This window comes from Pleurodeles waltl, chromosome 1_2 (genome assembly GCF_031143425.1).
Source record: "Pleurodeles waltl isolate 20211129_DDA chromosome 1_2, aPleWal1.hap1.20221129, whole genome shotgun sequence".
Classification (NCBI taxonomy): domain Eukaryota; kingdom Metazoa; phylum Chordata; class Amphibia; order Caudata; family Salamandridae; genus Pleurodeles; species Pleurodeles waltl.
In genome coordinates this window covers 982601403-982619112 of record NC_090437.1, presented here as the reverse complement: position 1 = coordinate 982619112, position 17710 = coordinate 982601403, and the positions used below count along the sequence as shown (strand labels likewise).

The 17710-nt window shown below is 47.7% G+C and overlaps 1 protein-coding gene across 12 annotated transcripts in view; it reads right to left on the bottom strand.

Annotated features, from left to right (window-relative positions):
- Nucleotides 1-17710, bottom strand: part of FRYL (FRY like transcription coactivator) — a 1894812-nt gene that overhangs the window by 228202 nt on the left and 1648900 nt on the right. For all 12 annotated transcript variants that reach the window (XM_069201557.1, XM_069201569.1, XM_069201550.1 and 9 more), the window contains one exon: nt 9396-9563. In XM_069201557.1, coding sequence (XP_069057658.1) covers nt 9396-9563 — 168 coding nt within the window. The remainder of the gene's footprint in view (nt 1-9395; nt 9564-17710) is intronic.

The window sequence follows — 17710 nt, the reverse complement described above, 5'->3', positions numbered from 1 at the left end:
CACTGGCCCTATGAACCGGAGGGCGTTAGGAGGGCCTCAGGAGCGATCTGGGCTTGGTAAAGTTAGAGGTAAAGTCCAGGTCAAACAGTAGGGATTCTGTTGACTGCAGATAATGTGACACCACCTCTGGCAACCCAGCCTTGATTAGCCAGTGCAGGTAGGGGAAAATCAAGATGCCTGACCTTTGAAGAGGAGCTGCAACCACTATGGCTTCACTTGGTGAAGTCTTGAGGAGCGGATTAGTGCGTAGAAACCACCACAAAGAGCAAGTACTTCCAATGTGACCACAGGATTGGGATATTAAGTATGCATCCTGCAAGTCGAGTGACACCATCCAGTTTCCAGCTTTAAACTCCAGCAACATTTGTGTCAGCATCTTCAACTTCTCCTTGTTGAGGTAAACGTTTAAGTCGGAGGTCTACAATCGGACACAGGCCACTGTTCTTTTTGGGGACAAGAAACTAACAGGATTAACAACCTTGGCTTCTCTTCTACAGGCACTAACTTTGCAGTTCCCTTCAGCAGGAGTGCTGCCACTTCTTGCTGCAGGATGCCAAGGTACTCTGGGAAGAGAAAGAAGGCTCAGAGTAGAAGAGGGGAGGAGACTGAAGGAAGGGACGAGTGTAACCTTGTTCTATGATCTGTAGAAGCCACTGGTCCGAAGTAATGGCCTTCCTGGTCAGTAGAAAGAAGGACAGCCACCCTACCACAGGCTCTAAATGGGTTTGGGGAAGAGAACTAGGTTTGCTTTCCTGATTGTGTGGGAAAGAAGGGTTGGTGAGCAGATACTCTGCTCTCTCCTCTGGCTCTTCCTCTATACTGCCTGAACACAGTATTCTGCTGCTGTTAAAACTATGCTGGTAGAGTTCTCGCTGGCAAAAGAAGCCACAAAAACATCAAAATTGGTGGTAATTCCTGGTGAGAGGCAGCAAATGTAGTCCCAATAACAGGCTAGTGCCTTACTGGTTTTAAAGAACTGTAGCGCCAAATCCATCTTATACCTAAACTGGTGTGCCCCATCCATTAAATTAGCTTGGACATTGGAAGCCAATGTGTGTAGCTAAGTATGCCTGCGGTGTGAGACAGAGTTACTGATGACTCAGTCTGCAGAGTCAGCGATTTCCAGTTCCGATTTTGCTAAGTGACATGATGCATTCCGGCCATACTGGATCACCTGCTGAAAATGTGTTCTCATGTCTTCTGGCACATGAGGCACTACCATCTGAGACATATCTCAGAAGGCAGGGCTAGCATTCGGGGACTCCAAAGCTATCTAGCTGACTGTCCTGATAAGCATGATGCCTGTATGAGCAGACTCTCTGGAGAAGGACGAGAGGAAAGGTGGATCTTCCAGAACATGAGTAGTGGCAAGCCACCTGTCTATGAACCGCCGAGCACAGTTAAGTCTCTCTCTCACTGCCAGCACCAGGTTTAGGAGGGCATCACTGAAGGGCATTAAGGGTTATACAATAGGAACTGCTGGGAGATGTACTTCCATAAGCACATTAGATTTAACCTCCACTGTCGGAAGCTGCAATTGCAGTGCTTCAGCTGCCTTTTTAACTACTGAATGGAACATCTGTAGCAAAGTGCCCCTTTTGGCATTGTTACCCTCCCCCACGTTTTGCCTGATATTGATGCTAACTTTACAGTGTGTGCCGGGATCCTGCTAACCAGGTCCTAGCACCAGTGTTCTTTCCCTAAAAACGATACCATTGTTCCCACAATTGGCACACCCTTGGCACACAGTTAAGTCCCATGTAAAAGGTACCCATGGTACCAAGGGCACTGTAGCCAGGGAAGGTCCCCAAGGGCTGCAGCATGTATTATGCCACTCTAGCGGACCCCTCACCAAGCACATGCACACTGCCATTTCAGCTTGTGTGTGTTGGTGGAGAGGAAAAAGACAAAGTTGACATGGCACCCCTCTTAGGGTGCTATACCCACAAACCACTGCCTGTGGCATAAGTAAGTCACCCATCTAGTAGGCCTTACAGGCCTAAGGCAGGGTGCACTATACCACAGGTGAGGGAATAGCTGCATGAACAATATGCCCTCTTAGCCATTCTTAGACACTGTAAGTGGAGTGTGGCCATATTAAGTGCATGGGCTGGGAGTTTATTATTACGAACTCTACAGCTCCATGATGGCTTCACTTTAGTCTGGGAAGTTTGGTATCAAACTTCTCGGCACAATGAACCCACACTGATGCCAGTGTTGGATTTATTGAAAAATGTATCTCAGAGATGCCCCCTGTATTTTAGCCAAACTTCTACTGTAGTGCAGGACTGACTGGTCTGTGCCAATCTGTCACTTCCAGACAGGTTTAAGACCTCATGGGGTGAGAACATTTGTGCTCTCTGAGGCCAGAAACAAAGCCTGCACTGGGAGGAGGTGCCTCACACCTCCTCCCCTGCTGGAACTGTAACAACTGGCGGTGAGCCTCAAAGGCTCAGGCCTCCTGTTACAGTGTCCCAGGACACCCCAGCTAGTGGAGATGCCTGCCCAACCAGACAAAGCCCACTTTTGGCAGAAAGCACGATGGGAAAATTAGTAAAAACAAGAAGGAGTGACCACTTCAGCTGGGACCACCCTTAAGGTGTCCAGAGCTGAAGTGACCCCCTGCAGAATCCTTCATCTTGGTTTGGAGGACTAGGACCAATAGGGTTAGGAGTGTGCCACCTCCCCAAAGGGAGTGGTCACAGGACGGGTATAGCCACTCTCAGGGACAGTATCCATTGTCTATTGCCCTGTTGACCCCTGTAATGCCCCTAAATCTAGTATCTAGGGGCAGCCCTGAACCTAGCTCACCAGATTCCTGGCTACCTCAAAAAGACAAGAAGAAGGAGGAGGACTGCTAAGCTGACCCCCAGCACAGAAGACACCAACTGATTTGGCCACAGCACTACCGGCATGTCTCCAGCTTCTGAAACCCCTGCTACAAAGAGGCGACACATCCTGCAGGACCAGCGCACTCTTAAAATCCCCTCCAGTGGACAGCAGCCCTATCAGAAAGAAACTCCAGCAAAGGACTCCAGAACTGCCCCGGATCTGCGAGTGCTGCCCACTCTGCACCAGACTCCCACGGCCCATGTCCAGGTGGCCCACTGGTCCAGAGCAGGTCCACAGGCAATTCAGACCTAGTGTGCACTCTGGGTAGACCCCTCCAAACCAACACTACGATGCCTGCAGCCTAAAACCGGAGGACCCACATGACCATGAGAGAACCGCACCTTTCAGCAGACGGCCTTCCTCCTTGTCCAGCCTGTGGTTTTCCATAACTGACCCCTGGACCTAGCCTGCTGCATCTTTGTGACCCTTGGGACCCCCTATTGAAAAGCACTGGGAGCCCGACCCTGTGTTTGCACCCTGCGCCTGTCCACCCATGTGCCGCTGAGGGTGTGTGCTTGGTGCGGACCTGTGGCCCTCTGGTGCTCACCTAAACTCCCCAGGATGTCCTCCGAAGACACCAGTACTTACCTGCTGGCAGATCCAATTCCGAGAGCCCCCAGCCTCCATAGGAGCCCATTCTAAATCTTGCCTCAACTTTCACCTCTGAACCTGCCCGGCCCGTGTTGCTGGTGGTGGGTGTTTGAGGTTACCTTGAACCCCAACCTGTGGACATCCTAACCCCCAGAGACTGGAACTGTAAGTCTGGTACTTACCTCGAAACTGTACTAACTTTTCTTCCCCCCCGTTGAAAACCGTTTAACTTACCAAATTTAAACAAAGTGGTGTTGATACATATGCTTGCTACTTACTTGCAAATGTACTTACCTGCAACGTGAATCTTTTGGTTCTAGAAATAAAGTAACAAATATATTTTTGCTATATAAAAACCATTGGCCTGGAGTTAGTCATTGAGTGTGTGCTCCCTTTATTGCCTATGTGTGTATGACAAATGCTTTGCATTACACTCTGATAAGCCTAACTGCTCGACCACACTACCACAAAAGAGAGCATTAGTGTTATCTACTTTAGCCTCTGTTAAGCCTCTGGGGAACCCCTGGACTCTGTGCACACTATATCTCATTTTGATACAGCCTCCTACCCCTCTCCTTTATGTAGTATTGCGCCACAGCGGGAACCGGGGGTTCCTGAACAGGTGCAAACCAGATTATGCAAGGAGGGCACAAAATGTGCCCTTCAAAGCAGTCTGGTGGCGCTCAGAGGCCACCCCAAGCCCTTAGACATCTAATACACTGGGAGAGGTGGTCACACCTAGCCCTTGCAGGAAATCCTTTGTTCTGCTTCTCCAGTCTGAGACTGGCTCACCAGCAGGAAGGCCGAACAGTGTCTGGGCCCATCAGCAGTGTGGGCTGGCAGCTAGACCCCGTAAGACTGCACAGACAGAACTGTGGGATCCTCTAAGGAACCCCCAGAGTACATGGTATCATGCAACTAACACTGGAATCCATGTTTGATACAAACATGTCTAGGTTCAGAGAAACCATTATGTAGTTGGACCACTGGTGTTGACCAGTGTCCTGAGGATGGCTTCCCAATGCTTACATAGTCCAGGAACTGGCCTGGGGTTTGTAGGGGTACCCTCATACTTAGAGACATGAACACATCCTTTGGGTTGAAGGGCCTGCCAGAGGGGTGACTTATAATGTCTAAGAGCAGTGGTCAGGTTCATTGGTGAAGCGTGCAGGCTGCAATGGCAGGTCTGCAGTCACAGTTTGCATGGGCTTCCATGGGTGGCATAATTCATGCTGCAGCCCCTGCAGCCCATGGGGGACCCCTGGGATGCTAATGTCCTGGGTATCTAGGTACCATATACTAGGGACTTACAGGGGCGCTCCATTATGCCAATTGTGGGGTGTAAAAGTTTACCAGCAACCACATTTAGAGGGAAAAGCACAGACACTGAGGCCCGGATCCCAGTGCACAACAGTCTAAACACACTGACATCAAGCTAAAAGAGGAGGTAACTATGTCAGAAAGATGTTACTTTCCTAGAAGGGACACCAGGCAAAAAGATGGGGCAACTATCCCAGAAAGATGCTACTTTCCTACAATGGTGGCATGGATGGGGGTGTAGTCTTGAAGCTGTGGGAGTAGCCCCTTCAGACTATTCGCAAAACCCACCTGTCTAATGTGAAGGATTGCCAGCGGGACAGGTGATGGCGAATCCGCCTCTGACTGGTCCCTGATGGGGAAGCGTAAGACTAGAAACATTTGGAGGCTGCAGCAGGAGGGGCGGTGGACTTGGCAGACTGCTGCCACCTGATCCACGAGGATGTTGGATCCCACGTCCCCAGCTGGGCAGCATGTGCAGCACAGTGGCTGGAGGAAAAGGGACGTGGTTGGGGGGGGCCTTCCATAGCCAAGAATGGGGCAAAAAGCAGACTGAGTGGTGCAAGGGGCAGCTGCAAGGCCCAGGGACCAGGCCGTAGCCCAGGACTCCTTGATGTGCTTGAGTGCCAAGTCTGCTTCGTCTCTGAAGAGACGGGTGCCTTTTAAGGGCATGTCCATAAGCGAGGGTTGGACATCTCCCGAAATGCCAGATGTCCTCAACCAAGTGTGGCACCTCAAGGCCACTGTCAATGCAACCAACCTACCCAGTGAGCATGTTGTATTTAGTCCATATCAAATCGTAAACTTTGCTGCGTTCTTCCCACCAGCAACATCTTGGGAGAAAATGGCCCGGGCCTCCTCCGGGACCCGTGGAAGTACCTGCGCAACTGTGTCCCATAAAATATGGCCCAAAAGCCATGAGGTGTTCACGGACTGCAATGCCAGACTGGATGAAGAACATTTTTCTTCTCAAACTGATTCAGTCTTCCAGTCTCTTGAATTCCTTATCCAGGGGTGCAGAAGGGAATGCACCTGGGGACGCAGAAGCTCTCAGAGGTTGGGTGTTGCATCAGAACACTGGGTCATGGGGCGCTGGTGTATGGCGGCGGGCGATTATCCTATTAACAGGAGCCTCGGTGCTGGGTTTCGACCAAGTCCTCATCAGGCCATCAGTGAAGGCTTCATTAAAGAGCAAAAGGGGTTAATAAGCAGCAGCCCCGGAGCTGAAGCACCTCAGCCAGGAGGTTAGACCTGACAGGCACAGAGGGCAGCTCGAGGCCCACGGCCCTGGCTGCTGCTGCATTACCATAGAATAGTAAGGTCCCTTCCCCGTAGCCACGGTAGGAGGAGAAACATGCCAGTGTCATTGGAAGCGCCCAGACCGCTGGCTTCACCCAGGTCTATAGCCCAGTCCCTAGGATTGTCAAGCTGGTATTCTAAAGGGTCCAGCGACCCCTCCAAACTGTCACTGTACCCCAACCCATAAGAGTAAGGGTCAGGATCCGACCTAGGGAGCAAGGTCCCCACCAAAGTTTGAATTAGTGTTGCACGACGCCGGTCCTGCTCAGTGTTGGAGTTAGCAATGAGAATGGGATTGACAGATACCGTGGGCATGGCCAAAATCAGGAGTGTCAACGTCGCAACTGTCGTCAGGGAAGGTGGAGATGGCACGACAGACGCTGGTTCAGATCCGGGAATGGACACAGGGGTGCCCTCCGGAGCCCAGGCCGAAGCAGCCAACAAGGAACCAGAGAGGGCCCCAACCGACCCCGAGGAGCCAAAGGTGCTCCATCAGGGTGGGACTGCCCAAAGACGAGGCACATGGATTCATAGAACTCATGAAGTTGGGCAGGGGTGGCTCTGGCTCTTGGAAACAGGGGGAGGTGCAAAGATGGGGCACAGAAGTAGGCTCAGAGGATGGAGGCCTAAAGCAATAATACTCCTTTTCCTGCATCGTGTCAGCCTACCGACGGGCGAAAACAAAGAACGCTTGCTCTTCTTCTTAAGCTTACCCAACCATCCTGAGGACCTGGAACGGGACAACGAAGTGTGGGGGCTCTGTGACTGATCTCAGGACCTTCCTCTTGACTGAGACCGGGAGCAAAAAGTAGCTGAGCGTAGGGAGCGCTCCCTAAAAGCTTTCGGATTCATGGCCTGGCACCCGAAGCACAACTTTGGGTCATGGTCGCGCTCCAAACACCAGACACACACGAGGTGCGGATCTGTCATGGAAATCATTCGATGGCAGGAATCGCAAGCCTGGAATCTGGTCTTCCATGGCGACACACCAGAGTGTTAAAAAAGCTTAGACAAAAAGTTGAGTCCAAACGTGACTGTTGGGGTAGCTCTTTTTCAGTTATGCACGTAGGCCGGCACGGAAAGAAAAGAACCGATGTCAGTGTACCGGGTGGCACCTACATAGGTCCCGCAACGTCATATCGAGTGCGCATGATGCCGGTGATGGAAGTGGAGCGGAACACCACCACTTAATGATGTGCAAGGGTACTGCTCGAGAAAAATCTCCGTATCCAGACTGACGCCTGGGGGAAATTCCAAGGAAAGGAATCTGCAACTAGAAATCTGTATCCAATATTTTGAGTTTCATGCAAATCTCTTAAGCGAAGTGTGTTCACTTGCCCAGTTTGGTTCTGTTTAACAAATCTGTATGAAATCTTAAAGGCTTGTAGCAAGTTAATACCTTCTGGTTTCAACGAGTTCTGCTAATGTTGGCGCAAACATAAAAAGGAGGGTTGAAGACTCTGAAATGTCAAAGTTATTAGCAAAGCAAAGCCCTTCACCAACTTTGGCACACACACCCTTTCCTATGTTGAGTTTCATGTAGATCTGTCAATGGGGGTATAGCTTTGTGAACATTATTGACTCGATAGGCTTCAACATGATAGAGACATTACCAATCATCACCACACCCCCAATACATATATTTACACACAACCAGCTGTAAAACACTTCACATTTCACTTAAAAACTGAAAAAACCCCAAAATAACCCAGAGTAAAAGTACAGTTATGGTTAGAAATAAAACAGAAAACCCTATTACGCAATTATGTTTAGTGCTTCTAACCAAAACGCGTTCGCACACGTAAAATGGAACCCATAATAACTCAAATCAAATACTTGTGATCATAATTTTCACAACTGCAAATCAGAGGTCTGCATATCACATTTTTTATATTTCAATATGTAAACAAACAAGATTATCATATTATATCCATAGTTGTAGTACCAATAATGTGAATGCAAAGTAAAATGTCATTTCACTACTGAGATCATTTATGTTATTTGCTAAAGTCACCCTAAGTGGCCATGGAATGCCCAGATGTGGGTCCATGCTCACTGTGCCACTGGATTCGGGCTAGCCTGGCTGATGAGGGGTGATACCCCAAAACCGGACTGATTTGCATATTGCTGGGTTCAAACTTGGGTGGCATGGTGAGCAAAAGAACTATTGATTTAATACCACATCTGTGACTGGGGGTGAGTGTTTGAAAAGTTTCAGCACTCCGTCCATCACCATTTGTGTTGCTATAGCCACTGGATATTGGAATCTTATTAAGTCAACTTTCTTGGTTATTGTGTTTTTGCTGAGACTTTCCTGCAGATACTGCAGTTCTTTGCCTGTTCCCTTGAGGGGAAAAAATATATAAGCGTGGGGGTATGCCACGTACAGCCTTTTCCCACAGGATGAACAGGCCCCATAACAGGCTTTTTGACAAGTCTTTCATGATGCAGAAAAATAGCATTTGCTATATATCTAAGGAATAGTGGGCTTGAGGGGGAGTTGAGTGCAGGCTGCTTTTTTACTGGCTGAAATGCGGGTTTTCTTTCTCCTCTGGGTTAATAAAGTGACAGCGTCTCTGTCCCTTTCAAGCCTCATTTAGAAATGCCTGCAGTTTCAAATTCATTGTGGGGCTATCGTCCTGACTACAGTGAATAAATCAAGCCTGTGGAAACCCTGAAAGAATCTATGTTAAGGAACAGTACTATAAATTACACTATACAAGGACATGTGTTCTTTAAAAGCCAACAAAATACAAAGCAGCAGCATAATCAACCAACAATACTTACGTTTTGTTGTTCAACAATTCAAGCCATTACGTATCCACTCAGAGGCCTTTTCAGAATACAGTCAAAAGTGTTGGGTGTTCCTTTGAATATACATAATGATGCTCTAGTCGAACCAGCATCTAACACAGCTGGCCTGAGGTCCTAAACCAAATCACAGTCCCGATCACAAGAATCCCAAAACACAGTAAAATGTAATAAGCAGTGTGAAATAAGTTGCTGCAGATTTATGTCCAACGCACCAAGAAAAGAACTGCCAATTAAAGTCAACACCGACACAGTTCATTAAAGCACTCAAATTATATTTGTAACCTGTGGAGAGTGTTGCAATTATACCCAAGTAGTCTTCATTTTAAGACTTTAGTAAGGTCCCACCCACACAGGTTACAAATAATTTAAATTAAATGACATTAAGTATGTCATAGTAAAACAATTTAAAGGCAAAGAAAAGCTGTAATGCAGTTTTAGAAGGAGCCCAGATCTGCCATGCACAAGCCCATATTTCTCCCCACCTCAGGCAACTGGCTGTTAGTGCTGTCGTGAAGAGAAACATCCACATTTGCGCTTTCGGCTTGGACTGATAAAACATCTTCAGTGGTAGTACTGTTAAAGGAGTCTTGAGACTGAAGAAGCACATCAACATGGTCTGGTATTTCATCTACTGCAGACTCACTGTTTAGCTAAGGGAAAAGAACAGAGAAATATAATAGGTTAAAAACTATTTGTCCTTGCACACAAATAATAATTTAAATGAAAGACTGTATAAACCACGAACAGCTTTGTTAAACAATAGCATTTTAGTTGGCCAAAATTTTCACTGCACAAACTAGACAAACATTTCTTGTCAAAGGATAGTTAACAAAATGTTCAAAGCGCGATGATATTGCTTCACACCTTCCCAAGGGTTTAACTGGAGAGAAATGGTAAACAGAATGGAAAACGGCAAATTTACATACTCGGAATGAACAACATTTATTTAATTAGCACTAATAAAGCCATTTTTGCAAACGTTTAAGTAGCAACTAATAACTTAACGTTTTGTCAACATTCAATTTCACCAGCCAATCTGTGCTCCTAAGCTTGTAGATTAAATCAAATAATCAGCTAAAAACATCTAAATGCCACTCAGAGGTTTACAAAAGCAGCAACAAGGTGCACTCTAGGCCAACCATGCACCATCCTCTCATTAAAAAAAAATACTATACCTTTTGATTTATGCAACATTATTCTTTACAGCATGTTCCATAGAAACTGATTATTCACAGCTTCACTAAGTAACTTGATTACACATAAAGGCGGTTTCCATTACAATTTAAGCCTTGAGGTTGCAGGCTTGTTAGTGAAATTATGTATTCGTATTTCTCTGTCTATGACCAGGTATTTATTCTAATGTCAGAAACGTTACACCCTTTGCATCCTAACCATGCAGCGAGCATATGTGGACAGGCACTGCATATTTAATACCTCTATTTTTGATCAGTGTAGGAAGAAGGCTCTCTATGTAGTGCACTCAAATGAAGTACATTGTGCAGAGACTCCAGTGGATCCCCAAATGGTATTGCAAATACAAAAGTAGAGAGGATTAATGCTCGATTTGTGGTAGTGTGGGCGAACAGCTAGGCTTATCAGAGGGTAGTGCTAAACATTTGTTGTACTCACAGAGGTAATAAATGAGACATACATGTAGGAACGTACCCTTTTTTTGGCATGGTTACCCCCACTTTTTGCATGCTGTCAGTGTGTTTTGACTGCTAACCAGGACCCCAGTGACTGTGCTCTCTCCCTCCAAATTTGGTTGCTTAGGACTTAGCACACTCAACAATTGGCATACTGGCACCCCCATATGAGTCCCTAGTATATAGTACTTAGGTACCTAGGGCATTGGGGCACCAGGGGTTCTACATGGGCTGCAGCATTTATTGTGCAACCCATGGGAGCCCATGCAAAATGTGTGTGTAGGCCTGGCATTGCATCCTGCATGAAAAGGTGCTTTTCTGTAAGTCACCCCTATGGCAGGCCCTCCTAACCCAGAGGGCAGGGTGCAAGTACTTGCATGTGAGGGCACCCCTGCATGAGCAGAGGTGCCCCTACAAACTCCAGCTGCATTACACTGGACTTTGTAAGAGCAGGGAAACCATTTTACCTGTGTACTGGACACAGGCCACTTACCTGTGTCCAGCTATATAACGGGAACCCCGGACCTGGACATGTTTGGTATCAAACATGTCAGAATCATACCCCAATACAGTAGCCAGTGTTGGATGCATGAATCCATGCACTTTGTGGGCTCCTTAGAGGACCCCCAGCATTGCTCCTACTAGTGTTTTGGGGTTTTCCAGGCAGCCGGTGCTGCTGCCGCCCCTCAGACAGGTTTCTGCCCTCCTTCTGCCTGACCAGCTCAGGCAGAGGAAGGAAGACGAACATTTGGTGCCCTTCTTGCATAAACCAGTCTGCACCAGCCCAGGGACCCTGCTTTGGCTTGAAACTGGACAATGGAAAGTGGAGTGACCACTACCCTGTCCATCACCACCCCAGAGGTCGGGTCCAAAGCTCCTCCAGGTCACCACTTAATTCTGCCATCTTGAATCCAAGGTGGACAGAGGCCCCTGGGAGCATCTGAGTGGCCAGGTCAGGCAGGTGATGTCACACCCCCTCCTGATAGGTGGTCATGCTGCTAGGTAACCAACCCCCCTTCCTGGGCTATTTAGGGTCTACCTCTCGGGTGGGTCCTCAAATTCGACATGAAAGCTTCCAGCAGGACTCCTCTGCTTCATTTACTTCATCTTGTGGCCACCAGGAATGCAACTGGACCCTCCAGGAGCCAACAATCTGCAACTCCAGCGACAACTCCGCTCTGCAACATTGTTTCTACAGCTCCTTCAAGCAACTGCAACATTTCCTTGGCTATGCATCCTCTGAGGGCGCATAGTCTTCAGCCTGCACAAGAAGTAAGAAGGAATGTCCCTTGAAGTGAACAAGTCACTTCCCTGCATCCGCAGGCACCAACTGCAATGACAACTGGCTGTGTAGATCCCCTCTCCTCAGGAACTACTTGGATCCTGCATCACAGGTGGCTGCCTGTAGTGGTCCTCTCGACCAGCTGTATTGCCTCTCCTCAAAGGACAATACCCCTGTACACCGAAACACTTGCAACCACCAAGGCTTGTTTGTTCCTCCTCCAAGGGATCTTTAGGCTCAGTGTAGCCCCGACCTGGGACCCCTCTTCAGGTGTGCTGAGTGGGCCTCACTGTGACTCCTGTGCCTGCTGCCTGTGGATCGCCTGTGGAGGCTGCCTCCTCTTCTTGTGCCTCACCAAGCTGCTGAGGGTCCCCTCGGACTCTCCTTCTTGGGTCGAGTCCCCTGGGTCTTGCTGTTCCTCTTCAGCCTTGCAGAACCCTCTTCTCAGACTCTTGCATTTGCTAAGGCTTGTTGGTGGTTTCCACCACCACTGACCGACTGCATCATGACCGCTGACGTGGGGCATCACTTGCATCACGTCTGGAACTCCTCTTCTGCTCCTGTGCTACACTGCTGACTTTCTTCATCCACCGTCAACCTGGTGCTGTAGCCACAGAAGGGTGGGTAGTGGCTCCTGCCACAGTCGGACACTCCAACTCAAACTGGTCTCGGTCCCCTTCCTTTACAGGTATTCTTCTGTCATATCCACTTTTGGTTTCTTCCAGTCGTGTCTAGGTCTTGCACAGTCCTTTTCTAAAGTTTTCCTGTGGGTCTGGGAAAAAAAAAAAACAGATACCTACCTCTTCTCTCCTGGTAGCTGGGGGCACCATGGTACTTACCTGTGTTTACTTACCTCCTATTGGAGTATTGCCTATTCAGTACTTTTGTGTTACTATAATAAAGTACCTTTATTTTTGTAACACTGTGCGGTTCTTTGATGTGTGTAAGTGCTGTGTGACTAAAGTGGTATTGTATGAGCTTTGCATGTCTCCTAGATACGTCTTGGCTGCTCATCCACAGCTACCTCTAGAGAGCCTGGCTTCCCAGACACTGTCAACACATCACTAATAGGGGATACCTGGACCTGGTATAAGGTGATAACATCATAGGTGCTCACCACACACCAGGCAAGCTTTCTACAGAGGACTCCAGATCATTACCTAGCAGACACTGCACAAGGATTGCAGGAGATACCACCACTTTCTTATGGCCAGAAACCCCCTCCCCCATTCTAAGGATACCATCGTAATGAAAGGTGCCTTAGCCTCATTATCAGTGTTGAGGACTGTATTTGTCTCACTAGTCAGATACTGGTATGAGGACACCAGTAGCTCAGTCACTACGGTGACACAGCCACCTGCGTGTCTCAGTGCTTCAACTTGAAACCCATTAATATGAGGCTGCTGTCTGTATCTCTCCAGATTATTAGGCCAGACGACCAGGGCAGCTACATCTACCCACCCTCGGAGACTAAAGGTGCCTCTGTAGGCTCAATTACATGTTCAGGGACTATCTGGAATGCCATCTGGAAACTAAACACTGCATTTACTAAGGTGCACTAGAGGCATTCTTTTTGTGGGGACAAGACTGGTTTCCAGTTCGGTGTCCAAGAGCCTTGCAATCATGACACCAAGCCTTTTGGAATCCCAGTATTTCCCTTTGTACCCGCCCTTGAACTGTGAGGAGTCATGGGGCCCACACTCCTGTGCAGGTTTTTCTGGGACTTTTGAAGACTCTTTAGTTTTGTCCTTGTTTTGGTTATCTTCTTTGCTTTGTGGGGGCTTTCCGGCCTCTTTGTTGCCCCCCACCCGTGGAAGTTTTGGTCACCCTTGTTTTGACCCTGTGGTCTGCCTTCTGCCCCAATTCTTGAGGAGAAGGTGGACCTAGGTACACCAGGTACTGATGTAGCTTTTCCTGCACACAATTACTCAACAGATGCTCTTTCATTACCAAACTGTAAAGACCTTCACAATCATGCATATTGTTACCTTTTAATCAGCCACCTAGTAGTTTTACTGAGAAGTCCACAAAATCAACCCAAGACTCACTCTGGATTTTTTCTAGTCACCCTGAATTCGAATCTGTACTTCACAGGAGTAAGCCCAAATCCTTCAATCAGGGTATCCCTCATGAGGTCATAGGACCTTGCATCTGCCTCATTCAGTCTGAGGAGTCCATTCGTGCACTTTAAGAACAATTCCCACATAGGAGAGCCCCAATGTTGTTTTTATCAAGCTTTCTGGCTACACAGGCCCTCTCATAGGCTGTGAACCATTTGGTGATATAAACTCCCTCATATTTGGGGACATTTCCTTTGGGGATTTTAGGGTCAAAGTGCTCTATTCTGGCCCTAGTTATGAAATTGCTGCCACCATCCATGGGAGCTAAACCCATTTCTCTTCTTTCTTTTTCAATTGCTAGGATTCTGTCTTCCAGGGTAAGTCTCCTAGCTAATCTCTCCTACTCAGAGTATTTCTCTGTACCTTGAGGACCCTAAGCCACTCTCAATAGGGGGTCTTCTTGACAATTGGGGTGCAGATTCTTCTCTTTCAAGTGGAAGAGGGTTTCTTTCTTCCTCTTTAGTTGAGTTGTCTGGATCCTGATTTACAAGATCAGTGGCTTCATCAGTAGGATGGGCCTGCTCATGCTCTGCCAGTGCTCCTGGAGCTTTGCACTGGTAGGAATTTTACCTATTTTAATTTTGTACCCTTTAGGAGGATCCTTAACTGCTTGTGGGGAAAGCTTAAGGAAAGGGGTGATGTTGAGCTCCACCACCCTATCCTCTGAGGTACTCAATATGTCACTAAAGTTGGGAACTTTTTGAGCTAGAACAATCCTAACAGTTTTTCGCTGTCCTAACTAAAGAAAGTTTTTAAAACTTTTACTGTTAAGCTACAAGGACCTAATCATGTCCCTAACAGTACTTTTAGGAATATGGAAAAATACCCAATTTGAAAACGCAATTTAACTAAAGGCAATTTTTTGATTTACATGTGTGGTCACTTATTGACAAAGTGGTATCAGCAACCCCACTGCAGTTCCACCAATATAGGAAGTTAGCTCTCTATAGAGTGCACTAAACTGCAGTAGACAATGCAGAAACCAGTGGATCCCCAATTGGTATTGTAGAGGCAAACGTATGTAGGACTAATGCTCTATTTGTGGTAGTGATGGCAAGCAGTTAGGCTTATCAGAGGGTAGTGGTAAGCATCTGTTGTACTCACAGAGGCAATAAATGAGACTTGTAGGAAGCCGGCTCTCTATATGGTGCACTCAAACGAAGTATACAGTGGATCCCCAAACGTTTGCAGAGGCAGAAAAGGATAGGTCTAGTGCTTTACATGTGGTGGTGTGGGCAAGCATTTAGGCTCATCAAGGAGTCGTGTTAAGAATTTGTTGTCCTCAGAGAGGCAATAAATGAGACATACTCAAAGAATAAGTCAGAGACCAAATTAGAAAAATAACATTTGCATTTATATATGCTTTGAATGCATCGTTGTAAGGAAAGTTGTTTTTAAATAAAAAATTATTTTCAGTTTAAAAAATCGACAGTGCAATATTAATTTAAGGGAAGACATAAAGAATTCAGTTTTGCAGGTAAGTACTCAACTCCAGTCTTCATGGTCAACACCAGGCAAGGTTCAAATCTGTACCAAAAGTGCACCCACAGAGGCACAGGGTTCAGCCGGGTGCAGAGGTCAAATTTGGAGTCAGGTGCCCAAACTTAACCAATCGAGCGTTGGGGTGGTACAAGGCAGCACCAAACATACACCCTCAGCCGCACAGTGGCACCTGGGCGCAGAGTACCAACACACTGTTGGATGCCCAATGTTAACCAAAGGAGACAGGGGTAACTGGAGATGTGCTGCTCATAGGTGAGTAAAGTGGGGTCAGGTGTCGATCTCCTGGAGTTGGGCTAAGTACAAGGGGGACCCCCAAGGCAGCACCAAACTTACACCCTCAGAGGCACAGGGGCGACAGAATGCAGAGTGCCAACACAGTGTCGGCACCCAATGTAAGTCAAAGTGGGATATCAGTTTTAGAAAAAGGCTGCAGGCTTGAGCCCGGAGGCTGAACAGCTGCCCAGGTAAGTTCCGAGACTAGGGGACGTAGGGTCCCCGACGGTCCAGCTCCCCAGGGGCTCTGGGTGCAGGGGTGTCTTTTGGCATTGTAAACACTTTGCTGGGCAGGTTATGGTTAGGGAAAGTCTTCTGATTGAGGCTGCAGGCTTTAAGGCACAGTCCAGCAAGGGTCAGCCTACGGTGAACTAGGACTCAGAACCGTTGGGGAACCTTCACAGGACTGATGAGCCACTTGGACTCAGACCGTGGGCATCAGGTGCAGAGGTGGATCCAGGTGCGGTTTCGCTGTTACTCAGGGCAGAGTTCTTTTCCTTTAAAGATGGTTTCTTCTTGAATAGGTCGGCTGTTCTCGGGAGATATTGGTCTTTATTGAAGGCAGGCGGTCCTCCCAAAGCTGTGGAAGTTGCTGGGCTGTAGGACGGGTCATCTTCTGGCACAGGATCTTTGACGGCTGCAGACAGGCCGGTAGGGCTGGGGCCAAGTCAGCAGGTGTCTGCAGTCTTCTCTGCTGGTGCGACTCTGTAGTGTCCCGCTCTTCTTAGGTTGTCATGAATCTGAGTTCTAGGGTTCAGGGGTGCTACATAGATACTCAATTTAGCGGTGTTAGAGGGAGTGCAAGGCAGTAGCCAATGGGCTGACCACCATCATGGTGACTACATCCTTCGTATGACCACTTCCTCTGGAAAGTGGGTATAACCCTAAACCTAGTGGCCTAATTCCTTCCAAACAAGATGGATGAATTTAAAAAGTAGTGTCCACTTCAGCTGATCCACCTTAGGGGTGAGACTGGTATGAAGTGGCCACTCCTCGTAATTTAACAAATTTTCCCGCCTGTGCTCCCGCCAGAAATGGAGTCAGGGCAGGGGGATGGTCATCTCCACCATTTTAAGAGATATGGGCAATGTTCCCTCTAATTTTTTTCCACTGTGTGCGGCAGTGTGCAGTCTCTGTGCGCTGCAGCCAAGGATACGTGTGCCAAGAAATTGACCATTCACGCGCGCGCAGCGCATAACTAGCCAAGATCTTTGGCATTAGCCTCTCCATACCACTAAAGCAAAAAAGGGATATCATTGCTCCATGCAATAGGGCATCAAGGCAGTTTTGAGACCTGGTTGCACACCCCAAGGATATGACCTGTTAAGTGCCACCTACACCCCAGTTAGAGAAAACAGAAATCAGAAGGTTGAACCATTATGAAACTTTAATGAATACTCTCAGAGTGCTGCAGAGGACCCCGCACATCAAATACAGCCAGTTGTACAATTGGTTAACATTTACAGTTTGATGAACACACTGCTGATGAATGCCATGATGCCTCTGCCAAGATACAGGCTGAGAAATGTTCCTACCCCACCCACACACGGACTGTAGGAAAAGCCGCATCAGAGTTTAGACAAGTCAGGTGCCAACGTTAGATGTGTGACATGTTTGTTTTTCTCACCGGTCCTTGCCATTTTTCCAGTGCTGATAAACTCGGTCTAAATCAACTTTCCCATCTGAGAGGTAAGCCTTGGTCCTCATCAGCATATCTAGGTGACTCTCCTCTAGTCTGTTTCTTAATTTGGACTTGATTGAGCTCATGAGGCTGAATCCTCGTTCGCAGTCTGCACTTGAAGCCTGGAAAGTTGCACAGATATCAACAAGCTGAGATACAACACTATACTGTGCAGCATTCCGCAGAGTGAAATTCACCATGTCTTGAAAGGTCCTAAACAATCCGTTTTTTATATGCGCTGCCACCACATATTTATAATCTCTGTACTGCCGAACAACATCACCAGGGGTGT